The sequence below is a fragment of the Eretmochelys imbricata genome, chromosome 2, assembly GCF_965152235.1.
Source record: "Eretmochelys imbricata isolate rEreImb1 chromosome 2, rEreImb1.hap1, whole genome shotgun sequence".
NCBI lineage: Eukaryota > Metazoa > Chordata > Testudines > Cheloniidae > Eretmochelys > Eretmochelys imbricata.
The window spans coordinates 170,121,134-170,135,493 of NC_135573.1; the positions used below are offsets into that span (position 1 = coordinate 170,121,134).

A 14,360-nucleotide genomic window follows, 5' to 3' on the forward strand; every position below is an offset into this window, starting at 1 on the left:
TCACAAAATATTCCTGGCTCTGTTATCTCAAGTGTAGCTTAGTTTTAAATACTTATGATAAGACTTCATAGAAAACTAGTAAATATTCTAAAAGTTAAAAGTATTAGTAATATGATACCTTACTCCAGTGCTGCTCCGCTAGTAAACCTTTGCTGAGAATTGGGAAGAGATCAACATTTTATGTGTGAGAGTTATTAGCTGTAGGGCTAAGCAATGTCCCATTTAGCAAGTTTCTACTGTATTCTTCTTCCGCATGCATATTTTACTTGTTTGTTATTAAAGGGGTTGAGCATCAGAGATAGGATGCTGGCAATGTGAAAAAAACCCCAAAGATGAGCACTGAAGCATTTGTTTTGAAACAAGCCAGCTACAAATAATTATACAGTAATTTTGTAGACAGGCGGAAGGGACAAGGCTGGAATTCAGATACATTGTTTTACCATTGGATTCAAAGTTTACCAACCTTGTCTGTATACTTTCAAAATATCCTTTCAAATGCCTTCTGTTGTTTGGGGTCTCATTTTCCCTGCTTAGTTACAGGATCTAGTAAACTGATGCTAATAATATGTGCTTCAGTTCTTGCTCCAGAGCAGCTAATGTTGGAATCTGTGTACAAGATCCTTGAAAATAATGTGCTTTGAATTTAAATAGCAAGAGATACTTACTGTGGGATTATTAGAAGGTAGACAAGGCCAAATAAGGCAGCTAGAATTAGTGAAAGAACTACAGCACTGGTGAAGTATTCATCCTGAAGCTGGTGGTACTGTGAATGAGAGGAGATGCACAAAGACAGTTAGTTAGGCATCTATACCATACCTTCTGACTCTAAACTAGGAACAGCCATGGTTTAAAAGAGAGTGCGTGCCTATATCTCCACATATTTACAAACGTAGGAATGAACATCTTTTAATTCACACCCAGAAAAGATCTTTAAATGTGAAATTGCAGAACTAACTGTAGACTGTAATCTATCATTTAAATCAGCTTCTGTACCAGATGACTGGAGGATAGCTAATGTGATGACAGTTTTTAAAAAGGGTTCCAGAGATGATCCCAGCAATTACAGGCCTGTAAGCTTGACTTCAGTACCAGGCAAACTGGTTGAAACTATAGTAAAGAACAATATTGTCAGACACCTAGATGAACATAATTTGTTGAGGAAGAGTCAACACGGTTTTAGTAAAGGGAAATCATGCCTCACCAATCTACGAGAATTCTTTGAGGGTGTCAACAAGCATGTGGACCAAGGGGATCCACTGGAAATAGTGTACTTAGATTTTCAGAAAGCCTTTGACAAGGTCCCCCACCAAAGGCTTTTATGCAAAGTAAGCTGCCATAGGATAAGAGGGAAAGTCCTTTCATGGATTGGTAACTGGTTAAAAGATAGGTTAGGTATAAATGGTCAGTTTTCAGAATGGAGAGAGGTAAATAGTGGTGTCCCCAAAGGTCTGTTCTGGGACCAGTCCAATTCATAAATGATCTGGAAAAAGGGGTAAAAAGTGAGGTGGCTAAATTTGCAGATAACACAAAATTACTAAAGATAGTTAAGACCCAGGCAGACTGTGAAGAGCTAAAAAAGGATCTCTCAAACTGGGTGACTGGGCAACAAAATTGCAGATGAAATTTAATGTTGATAAATGAAGAGTAATGTACATTGGAAAGCATAATCCCAACTATACATATAAAATGATGGGGTCTAAATTAGTTGTTACCACTCAAGAAAGAGATCTTGGAGTCATTGTGGATAGTTCTCTGAAAACATCCACTCAATGTGCAGCGGCAGTCAAAAAAGGGAACAGAATGCTGGGAATAATAAAATCATGACTGGTGTAGAGAAAGTAGATAAGGAAGTGTTGTTTACTACTTCTCATAACACAAGAACTAGGGGTCACCAAATTAAATTAATAGGCAGCTGGTTTAAAACAAATAAATGGAAATATTTCTTCACACAAAGCATGGTCAACCTGCGGAACTCCTTGCCAGAGGATGTTGTGAAGGCCAAGACCGTAACAGGGTTCAAAAAAGAAGTAGATAAATTCATGAAGGATAGGTACATCAATGGCTATTAGCCAAGATGGGCAGGAATGGTGTCCCTAGCCTCTGTTTGCCAGAAGCTGGGGAATGAGCAATAGGGGACGGATCACTTGATGATTGCCTGTTCTGTTCATTCCCTCTGGGGCACCTGGCACTGGCCATTGTCAGAAGACAGGATACTGGGCTAGATGGACCTTTGGTCTGACCCAGTAGGGCCGTTCTTATGTTCTATTATTTGGTATCTGATATAGTTAAAGCTGCATGACACTTTCCTTTCTCACCCTCTGTTTCTGTACCCTATATCTTTCCCAAACATTCACCTTTCAGTCTGCAATTATTCAAGTTTGATCTCAGCCCAGAGGTGAATTGATTTTTGAAAGATCGAGCAAAAAGAGTTCAGCTGCTTTGTGGCAGAATGGGGAGGAAAAAAATACTTTTTCCATTATTAAGAAAAATCTTTGCTGCTTTCAAACAGCTCTTTGGCTGAAACAGCTGAGGGAAGAAGACTGATTTGTGGCATGAAAATACCTCTTGTTGATAGATGTGGGTGAATCATTGGTTTTGGTGTAACTAAGTCATGAGTCTGAAAAAACAGTATGCTGCACAGGTAAAGAAGAATTTGAAAGTTTTCTCATTAAGTGCCAGATTCCGATCTTAGTTTCACCATCATGGACCTGAACTCGTTTCACTCAACAGAGTTATTCAGGATTTACACCAGTGTAACGGAGATTGGAATTTGGTGCTAAGCTTAGAAAGTGTGCAGCTACATAAGACTGCATGTACACCATTGTAAAGTGTGCAGAGGCTGAGCCTAGGGTCCCACATGCTCAAACCCTGCGAGGTTGTGAGATGTAAGTGCACTTTGGAAAGTGCATAGGTGACAGCCCTGCTACAAACAGCTCAGGGGTTGTCTTCTGTGAAATTCTTAGGGGCAGGGCTCATCTCATGGGGTTTAGCCCAAAAACGTTCCAGGTTATGGAATTTACAAACTATTGCTTTTTTTCTCTTCTCCCCAAATGAATGGAACTTTGAAGCTCTTTCTGTGGATTTTTTTTGTTCAACCTCCCCCACCCCCATCTCCTGTCTGCAGTGTCTACTCCTTCTACATGGAACTGAGGGGGTGGGAGGCACAGGGCTGGCTAAAATGGCTTCACATGACCTGAGGATTCCCTTCTCTCCAGTGGAATCCTTGGCTCCTACTTTAGGGCAGCTTTACAGATGCTTTCTGCAGTAAAGCACACAAAATCACCAGCTAAACAAAATGGACTTTTTAAAAAGTCCTAAACATATATTTTCACAAGATTCCATATACCTTTACCCCAAAAAAGAGCTGTTCCATTTTCTTTGGTAAACCTCACTCTTTTTTAGAGTTATACAGGAAGGGCTTGTTTGCTTTTCAAACAATGAAAATTAAATGATTAATCTGTGGCATCTTGAAATGAATGTTAATGGGTAAAAATTCAGTTTGTGTGTGGGACACTGATCAGAGGTGACAACGTACCCTTGACTGTATGGCTTACAGCTGAGAAAAAAAAAATAAGGGCTATTGCTACACTAACCTAAAATCAGACCACTTCTGCCTTCCTTCACTTAAAAGAAAAAAATAACCATGTGAGTTAAGACTATTCTGATCTCATCTCAGTGTAACTACAACAAAAGCAGTGGAGTTACTCCAGGTTTATATCCACATTCATGACGTCAGTTTGCAGTTTGGCCTAGAGAACACAAGTCTGTGATCCTAACATGGGATCCTCTACCAGCTCCGTGAGCAGAGGGAAGCTTCTGCATGTGACTCTCCCCTCTCCTGTACAGATGTGTAGTGGTTAGCTGTCTCCCCTAACTCCAGACTCCAAAGAATGGATCCACGGTTGGGGACATGGCAGGGACTGGGCAGTTTGGGGGAGTAGTGGGTAGGCCAGGGCTGGGTCCAGGAAAGATGAACATCAACCCCTGGCTCCAGCTTTACAGAAATTCTCCAGAAAAGATAATGTGGCCTTCTTACACAAGGTAGGCTACTAGAGGGAACCACAGAACCTGTGGGGGCAAGTGCCTCTTCATGGGTACCTGAGCCCCCCGCATATGACCCTACGTATGGACCCTGCAGCCTATTATGCAGGGCAGGAAATACAATCCCCATCCTCCCAATGGAATGACAGGGGAGGAAATCCACAAAGGAATCATCACTGGGATTTTCTCCTCTTTAGCCCCATCCTGTGAATTTCTGCAGGAGCGGGGAGTTAAAGCTTCATAATATTGTTTAAAGATAATGAGCAAAATCTGGACCTTGTCTAAGAAAAAAGAAAAGGAGTACTTGTGGCACCTTAGCGACTAACCAATTTATTTGAGCATAAGCTTTCGTGAGCTACAGCTCACTTCATCGGATGCATACTGTGGAAAGTACAGAAGACGTTTTTATACACACAAACCATGAAAAAATGGGTGATTATCACTACAAAAGGTTTTCTCTCCCCCCACCCCACTCTCCTGCTGGTAATAGCTTATGTAAAGTGATCACTCCCTTACAATGTGTATGATAATCAAGGTGGGCCATTTCCAGCACAAATCCAGGTTTTCTCCTCCTCCCCCACCCCCAACACCCACACAAACCCACTCTCCTGTTGGTAATAGCTTATCTAAAGTGATGACTTTCCTTACAATGTGTATGATAATCAAGGTGGGAGAAAACCTGGATTTGTGCTGGAAATGGCCCACCTTGATTATCATACACATTGTAAGGAGAGTGATCACTTTACATAAGCTATTATCAGCAGGAGAGTGGGGTGGGGGGAGAGAAAACCTTTTGTAGTGATAATCACCCATTTTTTCATGGTTTGTGTGTATAAAAACGTCTTCTGTACTTTCCACAGTATGCATCCGATGAAGTGAGCTGTAGCTCACGAAAGCTTATGCTCAAATAAATTGGTTAGTCTCTAAGGTGCCACAAGTCCTCCTTTTCTTTTTGCAAATACAGACTAACACGGCTGTTACTCTGAAACTTGTCTAAGAAGGCGCAACTCCATCTGTCCAATTATCTTTGGTTAGTGAACTTATTCAAATTCTCACTTACTTTATGCTCACGTTCAATTTGTTTATACTTGAGGGTAATGAAATTCAAGTCAGCCATCTCGGATTCAGTTTGCCGGGCCTCTATCAAACGGCTGATGTATCTGTTTACTCGAGTTCCTGGAGTGGTGTATACCACATTCGTAGAAAAAGAGGAACGATTCCTGAGTTTTTCAGAGGCTGTCCTTAATGCTCTTCTCTGCAGCAGAAAAGAAAACAGGAGAATGACTGCTATTCACTGCAATGACATTATTCATGACTGAAAATGTCTCATCATTTGTATTGCCAAGTCCCCAGTCAGCATTAGGAATCTGTTCAGCTAAGCAAATATAAATTTGTAGACAAATACAAGGAAAGACATAGTCCTTGCCCCAGTCAAGTTACAGTCTAATTACAAATTAGTTACAATTTCTCAGGTAAAATCCTGGCCCCACTAAAGTCAACGGCAAAACTCCCATTGACTTCAGTGGGGCCATGATTTCACTCCTCATCCTTAAAAATCCCTCTACATATTGTCCTCGACAGCATTCTACTCTGCCACTGTGGTGAAAGCCATCTCAGCCCAGATCAGAGTGACTTGATCAGCAGAGTAACAAGAAAATTGATCACAGATGAGAAAAACTCATTTTTGTGACTTAGCGGCAACGACTCAAATTAACCCTAGACTGTCCATGCCTCTGAACAGTTTTGCTGTTGAGGACGACGTGGATGGGATAGTATTTGCAAAGCAACTTTTCTTCACCTTCTCCACATCCACAGCATAAGACTTTACATAATTTTACACCACAAATTTAGCCACAAATATAGGGCTAATGAAGGGTTAATTCCCTTATAATTGTATTTCCTCTGTTACCATTTCTCTTGCATTACTCACTCCTCTGGCTGCTGTTCTGCAAGCCTGGGCCTGGCTTCCAGCTCCAGGCGTTGTGACCTGATGCATGGGGTGACAGCGCTGCTCAGATTCGGCCTGGCTGTGCCCCTGTCATGACCTATACAGAAGAGCTCAACCTGTTTCTACATAGTCAGAAACATACTTCTTTTGTGAAACATTTGCAGGTGTCAGGGAAGACCATTTAATGCATTAGGTTATGACTGATCAGCTTGGAAAAAAAAACAAAACAGATGTCTACCACCTAGGATATAATAAGAAGAATCTTTGCTGTCCCTTGTTACAAACAGACACAAGGTCTCAGTGCAGTGCTGTCAATGCTACTTTTTAAAAGGCTATACACCTAGAAAATATCTTTGAGATTTTACAATTCCCTTTCAAAGTCACAGCTCAGGGGACAAAGGAGACCAGCTAAATGTATGCAGAATGAATAGACGTTTCCTTTCTCACTGTGCGTGAAACAGGAGTGGCAGCTCTTCTTAAAATCAAAACAAAACACAACACACAAACAAACACAGGTCAGCAGCTAGTTAACAAACACACATAAGCAGACTTCCCTGTAAAGTAGATATGTGAAGCTAGTGATCAGTCAGGAAATACTACAACCAGTGGCTTGGTTCAGGAGTGGTCCCTGATAAGTACTGGAAGAGATTCCGTAGCATAGATAAAATGTCTTCTCAGTTCTCTCACTGTTTTCTTGTTCTCATATTTACACAATAGTGCTGGTGCTAAATGCTAATGACACAGATACAATACCTGCTTGAGTTTTGCCTTTTGAGTTTAATATATTGAATAAGCATGTAATCTGAAGGGCTACTGTGTTAACATGTACTTGAAATTCCAGTTAACACACACAAATAGATTACTACTCATTTCAGATGCTTATATTTTGGTGCCTCATAGTTTTGCTTTCTAAACTAAATTTGGCAGGGCGTTTTTTCAATTAAGTGACCGAGGGTTTGTTTGGGTTTTATGTTGAAGAGAATTAAAATGGAGTGAGCTATTAGCCCATAAAATCAGCTACTTGTCCACATATAACTACTTTTTCATTTATTTTCTAATATGCATTTTACCTCTTTTTTCATGTGACAGACTTTCATGATGTCTCAGGTTTTAGCAAGGTAAAATATTCTGTCAGAGAGTTTTTTTAACTTTATTGTGGCACAGATGCAGATAATACTGGGCCAGCTTCAAAGCGTTTTGAGCTATATTATGGCTTTCATGATTTAAGGAATAATGATCTCTGAAGGAAGCCAGGAGAGCAGGCTGGTTTGTACAGATTAAACTCTTACATCATGTTCTCTGAGATAAGAGTCCCATCTGAGTTGCAAACACTTGACACACAATTAGGTAAGTTAAAGATAACATTATAGCAGTGACTTTGAATGTTCTGACTTCGGGGAATTTAAGCCAGTTCCCTAACATACTAAGGTTTTGTATGCATGCTCTGATGCATGCATACACACTCAAACGGCTAAATTGTCACATAACTTTTATAGAATAAACATAGATTTTTCAAAATGCTCAAAGAGCATTTAAAAGATGTAATTCAGAGCTATGATGTCATCTGTGAGTTACATGCTATTTCTATAAACGGTAAATAAAGTCTACAATAAGAGATTTGAGATTTAAACCAAAAAGGGCTGCTTTTTTTACTTTTGTGTTTCTGTCAGTACTGGGAGAAACAAAAAAGTTTCACAAACAGGAAAGTTCTAATACTGCCAGAAAAGAAGATTTGAAGTTTCTCAAAATGCATCTCATTTATATCAGAGATAATCCAAGACATAGTTCAAATCCCAAGGAATGAACTTCCTGCTCTACTGCAGTTGACATTCAAGCAGCAAACTATGTAACATTGCCACCTACTGGCAAAATAAATGATCTGATAACTCTTCCAATCTTTTGGTTTCAACACCAAATCAGCTTTATGATTCATGGTTACCATTCACATTTTCATATAGAAATGTATAGGCATACAAATATACTTACTTTCTGTATGCTACTGCATGTGCAGTGCTGTCAGCTGAAAACTGTGGAGGACTCCAGGGATTTGCAAAACAGGTTTTGAAATTTCTGCAATCGCCTCAGGGACTCTTTTCTGAAGGACAAGTCCCAGACGGTATCCACTTGTGAGATGTGTGTGTGCACACAGGTATGGGTGACTCTGCACCTGAGATCTGCTACACTTAAGCTTTGTCTATACTGGGGAAATTCTGCAAAAGTTTTTCATCATTGCTAGCACCAGTTCAGCTCCAGCACTAGTGGGAACCCTGGGATCCCTAGCACAGACAGGATGCCTGGTGCCATTTGCCTTTTCAAGAGCCAAGTCAATTTACTATGCTCTAATTTACATGGTGCTTGAAATGCACAAATAAGGCACTTGTGGGTGCCTCACGATTAAAACTGCTATTTTACCTACTGAGCAAAAACCATATTAGCAACAATGGGGAATTTTTTTTTAGACAAGGGTTTATTATATTGACAGCACTTATGTAGTAACAACCTGTTTTGGTTTAGTTTGTGAGACAACATGGAGCAACGTACATTTTAAAAGCACACATTCAAGGACCTCAGAGAATCCTTATTAATTACCTTATCATCATCCTCACATGTCATGACATTGGAGAAAGGTATCTCAGCTTTGAACATCTTACGACAATGCATGAGCTGGACCAGCAGGTAGCAGACTGTTTTGAACTTCATTCTTTTGGCAGGCTTTATGTCTGAGAGAATCAGTCCTGGAAATATCTGTCAGGCAATTAAAAATATGAAAAAGATACACACAGATTTACATACCTACATGTACATATACCGTCCAATGATCAGAATAAGCATGAAAACATTGTAAATGAATATTGTGATCAAACAATGTATTTTATTACACATTTTTTACATTTAGTACCTATTTTCTTGGGGTAGAATACTTCTCTTTATATCTAATATATAGAATATGTTTAACATATTATCTTTAAGCACAACATAACTAATATTTCAAAATTGAGTTTCTATAGAAACTACGAGTACAAAACCCATTAGCGACTGATGTAGAAGAGAGGCATTAGTTGTATTTCTTCTTTTACTTTATACTCATTTGACTTAACCATTTTTTCCTGAAAATAAAAGCAGCACGTAAGAAGTATAAACAATGAGTGAACTTTTCTGTTTATTCCTTTTCTTTTTATAACATTTCTGTCATGTTCTTCTTACCTTCACTCTCTCATTTTATCAACTAGAGTTCTGGCTCCAGGATACAGGCATGCATCCATGGAACCATGATCAAACGGGGAGCTGGGGGACCCAACTATCATACCCCACATCTTGCTTCTTCAAAACTGGGGACATTGAGCCATGGAGAGGAATTCTGGGGTGGATGTTTATGGGTCCACTTCTTTCAGCACAGAGGCCCTGATTCAGAAAAACACTTGCTTAACTTTTAAGCATGTGTTTAACACCCACTGACTTTGATGGAATGTAAGATATGCTTATGTGCTGTTCTTAGATTAGAACCAGGACCAGAACCCCTTCATCTATTTTCAGGAGCCATGCAACCACCTCTGCTTGGATTATTTACGCTTCTGGCATATGTCATCTGTGAAGGAGGATCTGCGTGAATTTTGAAAGGCCACACTACCTGCCAGCACTGTTACACAAAGAAGTACTATCACTCTCATCAAATTACTATGCACCTATTTTAGGAGCAAAAGTGAAGAGACCCAGAGTTCAGTGCATACTGCTCAGACAACTGAAACAGATCCTCAACCCCAAACAAAGCTCAGATCTTTGTCCTTGGGAGCCAAGGAATATGGCCACTGAAATGAGTAAAAAGGATTTGGTTTATAATTGCCATTAAGAGTCGAGAAGTGTGATGGTTGTTTACTGCAGCATAAGGGATCTACCGCATGCTCACAACTGGAAGTTGCCCATGCCTATCAGGATCCAGGCAAACAATCCCTTACTTCACCAAAATCATTTCTTCTATAGCTCCCCTCTACCTACACCAACCATGGGAAACGTTAGAGAAAATTTTTTGGACAAATTAAAGGGAATCCAAGAAAGTGATTCAGAGGAGTGTGCTGCAGACGAGCGAGGGTCCCAGCACACATGGAGGGCTGAACTTCTCTATCTTGATAGCACAGATCCAATGTACTATGGCAATGTGTCAGCCAGATACAGTATACTAAACGGAAATGTCATCTTGGTTGCAAAAAGTTCTATCCATAAGAGAAAATGTTTAGTCCAGGCTTCCATTATTGGTTTATATCACTTTTTTGGGGAGTGCTCAATTTAATGGTTGGCATTTAGGGTTTGATATCTAATCAACATGATGCAATGGTGTCATCTGCTTTATTACATCAAGTCTTAATGAGCAGGGTAGAAAGGAGGAAGTAAATCAGAATTGTTTGCTCAGATACTAGGGTGAATGTGTACATACTTGGTTATCTGAATTTAGAGCAACTGGGACAAATTTTCCTCAGTTATACACTCTATATTACACACAGAGTAAGTCAGTGTGGAATTTGGCTTTATATCCAGTTTAAAATATATGTATTTAGGTATTGAGAAATGCATTGCATTTTATGGTGCAATACAGAGCTTTTCCTACGGAGTTGTATGGGTACCATTCAGCAGACTACATGTTGCACTGCTACAACCAAACACAGAAATCAATTAGTCTGTTTAAATATCTGCATAACATTTTAATTAATGTGTGACACAACCTGTTATTAAACAGGAAAAAATTCCTGAATGGGCACAATTACTATATTGTGCACCTGAAGGATGATTAAAGTAGATTAATACTATCTGCATTATACAGCACATCTGATAGTTCTTCAATTTAAAGGACACTAGTTTACTGTGCATGTTATTCTGCTATATAAGGATTTGATTATGTGTAGGTTAGAAATAGTGAAAAAAATCTCTCTTAAGTGGCTTCGGATATAATCTCTCAGTTGAGGAATTTCTGGCAAGTGACTCACTGCTGGAAAGCAATATTCTGCCCAGAGGACATTGTACAGTGACATTCACTTCACTAAATATCTTGAACACATTCCTTAGTTGTTCATACCACATAAGATATTATTAGGCATAGATAGCCCTTAGGTCAGAATATGGCAAATGGGATCTATCTTCACCCCAATGTTCTGCAAGGCCCCAAGCTAAAACATAGCCTTTGGGTAGCTAGTTGTGATGTTACTGATTAATCCGATCATGTTTTCTTAACACAGCCATAGCTCTTCTAGAAATATAAGTATTTTGCTGCATGCCTTTCTCTAAACCCAACCAAAACGTAGCAGCTTTTTTTGGCAATTAACGCCAGTAGTTTTGCTCTATTTTGCGAGTTGCAGTAATAGGGAGGGAACATATGGAAGGCACAAGGTGAAATAGATCTTAGTATCACCACTGGATCTCAACTCCAAAACAACTAGTCCCCTTTCCTCTGTCTGGCGGACAAGGTCAGACCTCTCACCTGGAAGTCACATTGAGCAGGTCAGTGATTTTGCCACACATCTTCATTTTGGGGGCGATATTAGGCTGATTCTGAATTGATCTTCTAGTTAAAGAACAAGAAGCTCCTTTGCAGCTCGGAGTACCCACAAAAGAGAAACGGTAATATAGCTGGGTGTGCTAATGGAAATTTTTGCTAGCAGAGCCAAGAGGGCATGTATGAGAGAGCGGCAAGAACAGGGGCATGGTCTCTCTCCCCCTGGAAGTGCTGGGAGGAGTGTGCTTTGGAGAGTACAGTCTAAACTTCCTTCAGTGTATCAAATCTCCTGTGAACACTATGCTTCTCTCACTGCCCAGAAGCATTATGACTTATAGAGGAATAATGTTGCCTGACAACTTTGCTCAGGAGGTGTACCTCCTCCCTTTCTCCAACTTGGCGCTCCCTCAGAAGAACCCTAATGTGTGCAGATAATTTTTAAAAAGGTAACTTCCGGAGTTTATAACAGCTTCTTTAAAATATCTTCAAAGCAGCAGATGGAGCAACCTGTTTATTTACCAGTCATTGGGCATTGTTGGGCTTCTGCTATAACACAGACAAATGGTCATTGCCAGGAGGGTAGTATTACCTCTTTATGCCACACTTAAATAAAAAAAAAATTAGGCCATCCTTGACAGGCATCCCACTGAACTTGCTCATGGCCTGCTTTATCTTATTTTATTTTATTTTATTTTGGCACTTCCTTTTTAAGTGCAGCTGAATTGATGCTTGTTCATTTGCAACATCATTTTAGGAAGGGTTCTTTGGACTAATATAGCCAGCAAATCAGGATAAGAATGGGGATGTTCTATCAGACCCCTACAAAGGGCAGCCAGCCTATTTACAGCTTCGAGAATGCATTGAAGTATGTGGAATACAACAATCATTGATTAAAATTCTGAGAAAACACCCCTCTGTTTGCATCTCTTATAATACTCTGGTAAAGGAGCCACTGCTGCTTATCTAAACTCCTCAGAAACAGCATCAGACTGCAGTTCATTTTGCTGTGGTCAGCTAGGGGCATGAAAAGAAATCACAGAAAAGGAGGGTACCGTTGATATTCAAAGTGCATTCACAGAACGCTTCCATGCTGTATTGTGTGTCTGTCTCTTGCTTATGCCTTCAGTCAGTCAGGTCTAAGCTTCTTGGTATTAGCATCTCTCCTGTTATTACTTGCAATTTACTGAGCTTTCCTGTGGACTTTTGTTATCCTGAGATAAGTGAGCAAGTTTTATTTCATGTTCGTCTTTTCACAGCTATGGTAATTAGCATTTTTTTAGACAAATCTCTCATATGCCATATTATACTTATTTGTAATAATTCCTTTACTAATATACTAAAGTCCATTTTACTTAGTGGTGAAAGAATACAACTTGCATAAGAAAAAATTCTCCATAGTTCAAACCAGTTTATCTACCTATCCAATACAAATACAGCACATATTTCTAATGGTTGCAAGTGTTAAAAGATTGCTGGGAGACCAATAAAATAGATACAGTCATTCTCTAAGCCCATCACATCTCTCATCTCCAAGTGCCACATTTTTGGGGGAGTAAAATAAAATGGGAGCAACAGAACATAAAGCAAAGGTCCAAACCCCACTCCCACTCACAGTGATGGAATAATTTCAGATTGGGGGCTATCAGACTGACATTTGTGCATTTCTGTTCTTAGCACCATTCACAGTGACAGCAGGAGTGATACTGAAGCGGTACACCAACACATTTTGCAACAAAAGCATCATTCCCTCGGTGACCCTGGCAGAGCAGGTCAGATCAGGACCATAGGCCAATTCACTTGTGTGTTAGTGTAAATCGAAGGGAGTAACGTTTTAAACTTCATGAAAGCTAGTGGAATGTTACTTGTATTGTTTTCACTTATCTGTTTCTGTTATAATGTAGTTACAAACATTTACATTGTATATACCCATGTAACTCAATAACCCATCAAAGAATTCTTGTGAAATGCTAATGAAGAAATTTATTGTATAAGGTGCTAATTCCAAAGCAAATGGCCATAGTGATGATGACTGGAGGTCATAAGACTAAGTGCATTCCTCACTCACTGTCATCAAAGGAAAAACCCATGTGGGTAGAGACACTGTCAGCTTGCTTTCTGCATGAAGATACCATAAATATGGAGTCAAAGAAAGATCCTTCATCTCTGACTGTTTGGACTTTTACAGGGAAGTGTACCAGATGCAAACAGAGATCTCCAGAGACAATCTGGGTATCTTGAAAGACTTTTGCAAAACTGGCAGTTTATTACATCACTGCTACTATTTGGAGTTAAAAACTGTGATTCACCTGTACATCTATTTTACGTGCTTTAATCTCTCAATATCTCTCATTCTTTATTCTTAGCTAATAAACTTTTAGTTAATTTACTACAGAATTGGCTGCCAGCATTGTCTTTGGTGTAAGATCCAGAGTACCAACTGATCTGGAGTAAGTGACTGGTCTCTTGGGAATGGGAGAAACCTGATCTGTGATTTTTGGTTGACGTGACCCGTTATCACAAAGTCCAGTTTGTCTGGGTGGCAAGACAGGCTGGGTACTAAGGGGACTGTTTGTGACTCCATGGTAAGACTGGGATAGTGATCCCGGAGTTCACGTGTGGTGCTGGCTTGGTGAAATCTAATTATAGAACCCTGGCAGAGGGGCAGGCGTACTGGCACCTTGGCACGCCGACGGGTTTCCGTGTCCGGCAGACACCATCCAGGAGATCTTGCAGGATGCCACCAAGATCGACGCCTCCCTGCTAGCACCGTGGCAGAAGATAAACGCCCTGAACACCTTCCTGATCCCCCGCATCTCGTTCATCGTAAGGGGATCCGCCGTGGCGAAGGTACCCCTCAACAAGGCATACAAGATCGTCCGGCAGCTGGTG

The 14,360-nt window shown here is 40.1% G+C and overlaps 1 protein-coding gene across 1 annotated transcript in view; it reads right to left on the reverse strand.

Annotated features, from left to right (window-relative positions):
• The window catches only part of ADCY1 (adenylate cyclase 1), a 217,517-nt gene that overhangs the window by 38,958 nt on the left and 164,199 nt on the right, over positions 1-14,360 (reverse strand). Inside the window, exons 8-10 of the mRNA XM_077809215.1 lie at positions 8,579-8,734; positions 5,102-5,296; positions 666-763 (exon numbers count right to left, since the gene is read on the reverse strand). Of these exons, the coding sequence (XP_077665341.1) occupies positions 666-763; positions 5,102-5,296; positions 8,579-8,734 (449 nt within the window). The remainder of the gene's footprint in view (positions 1-665; positions 764-5,101; positions 5,297-8,578; positions 8,735-14,360) is intronic.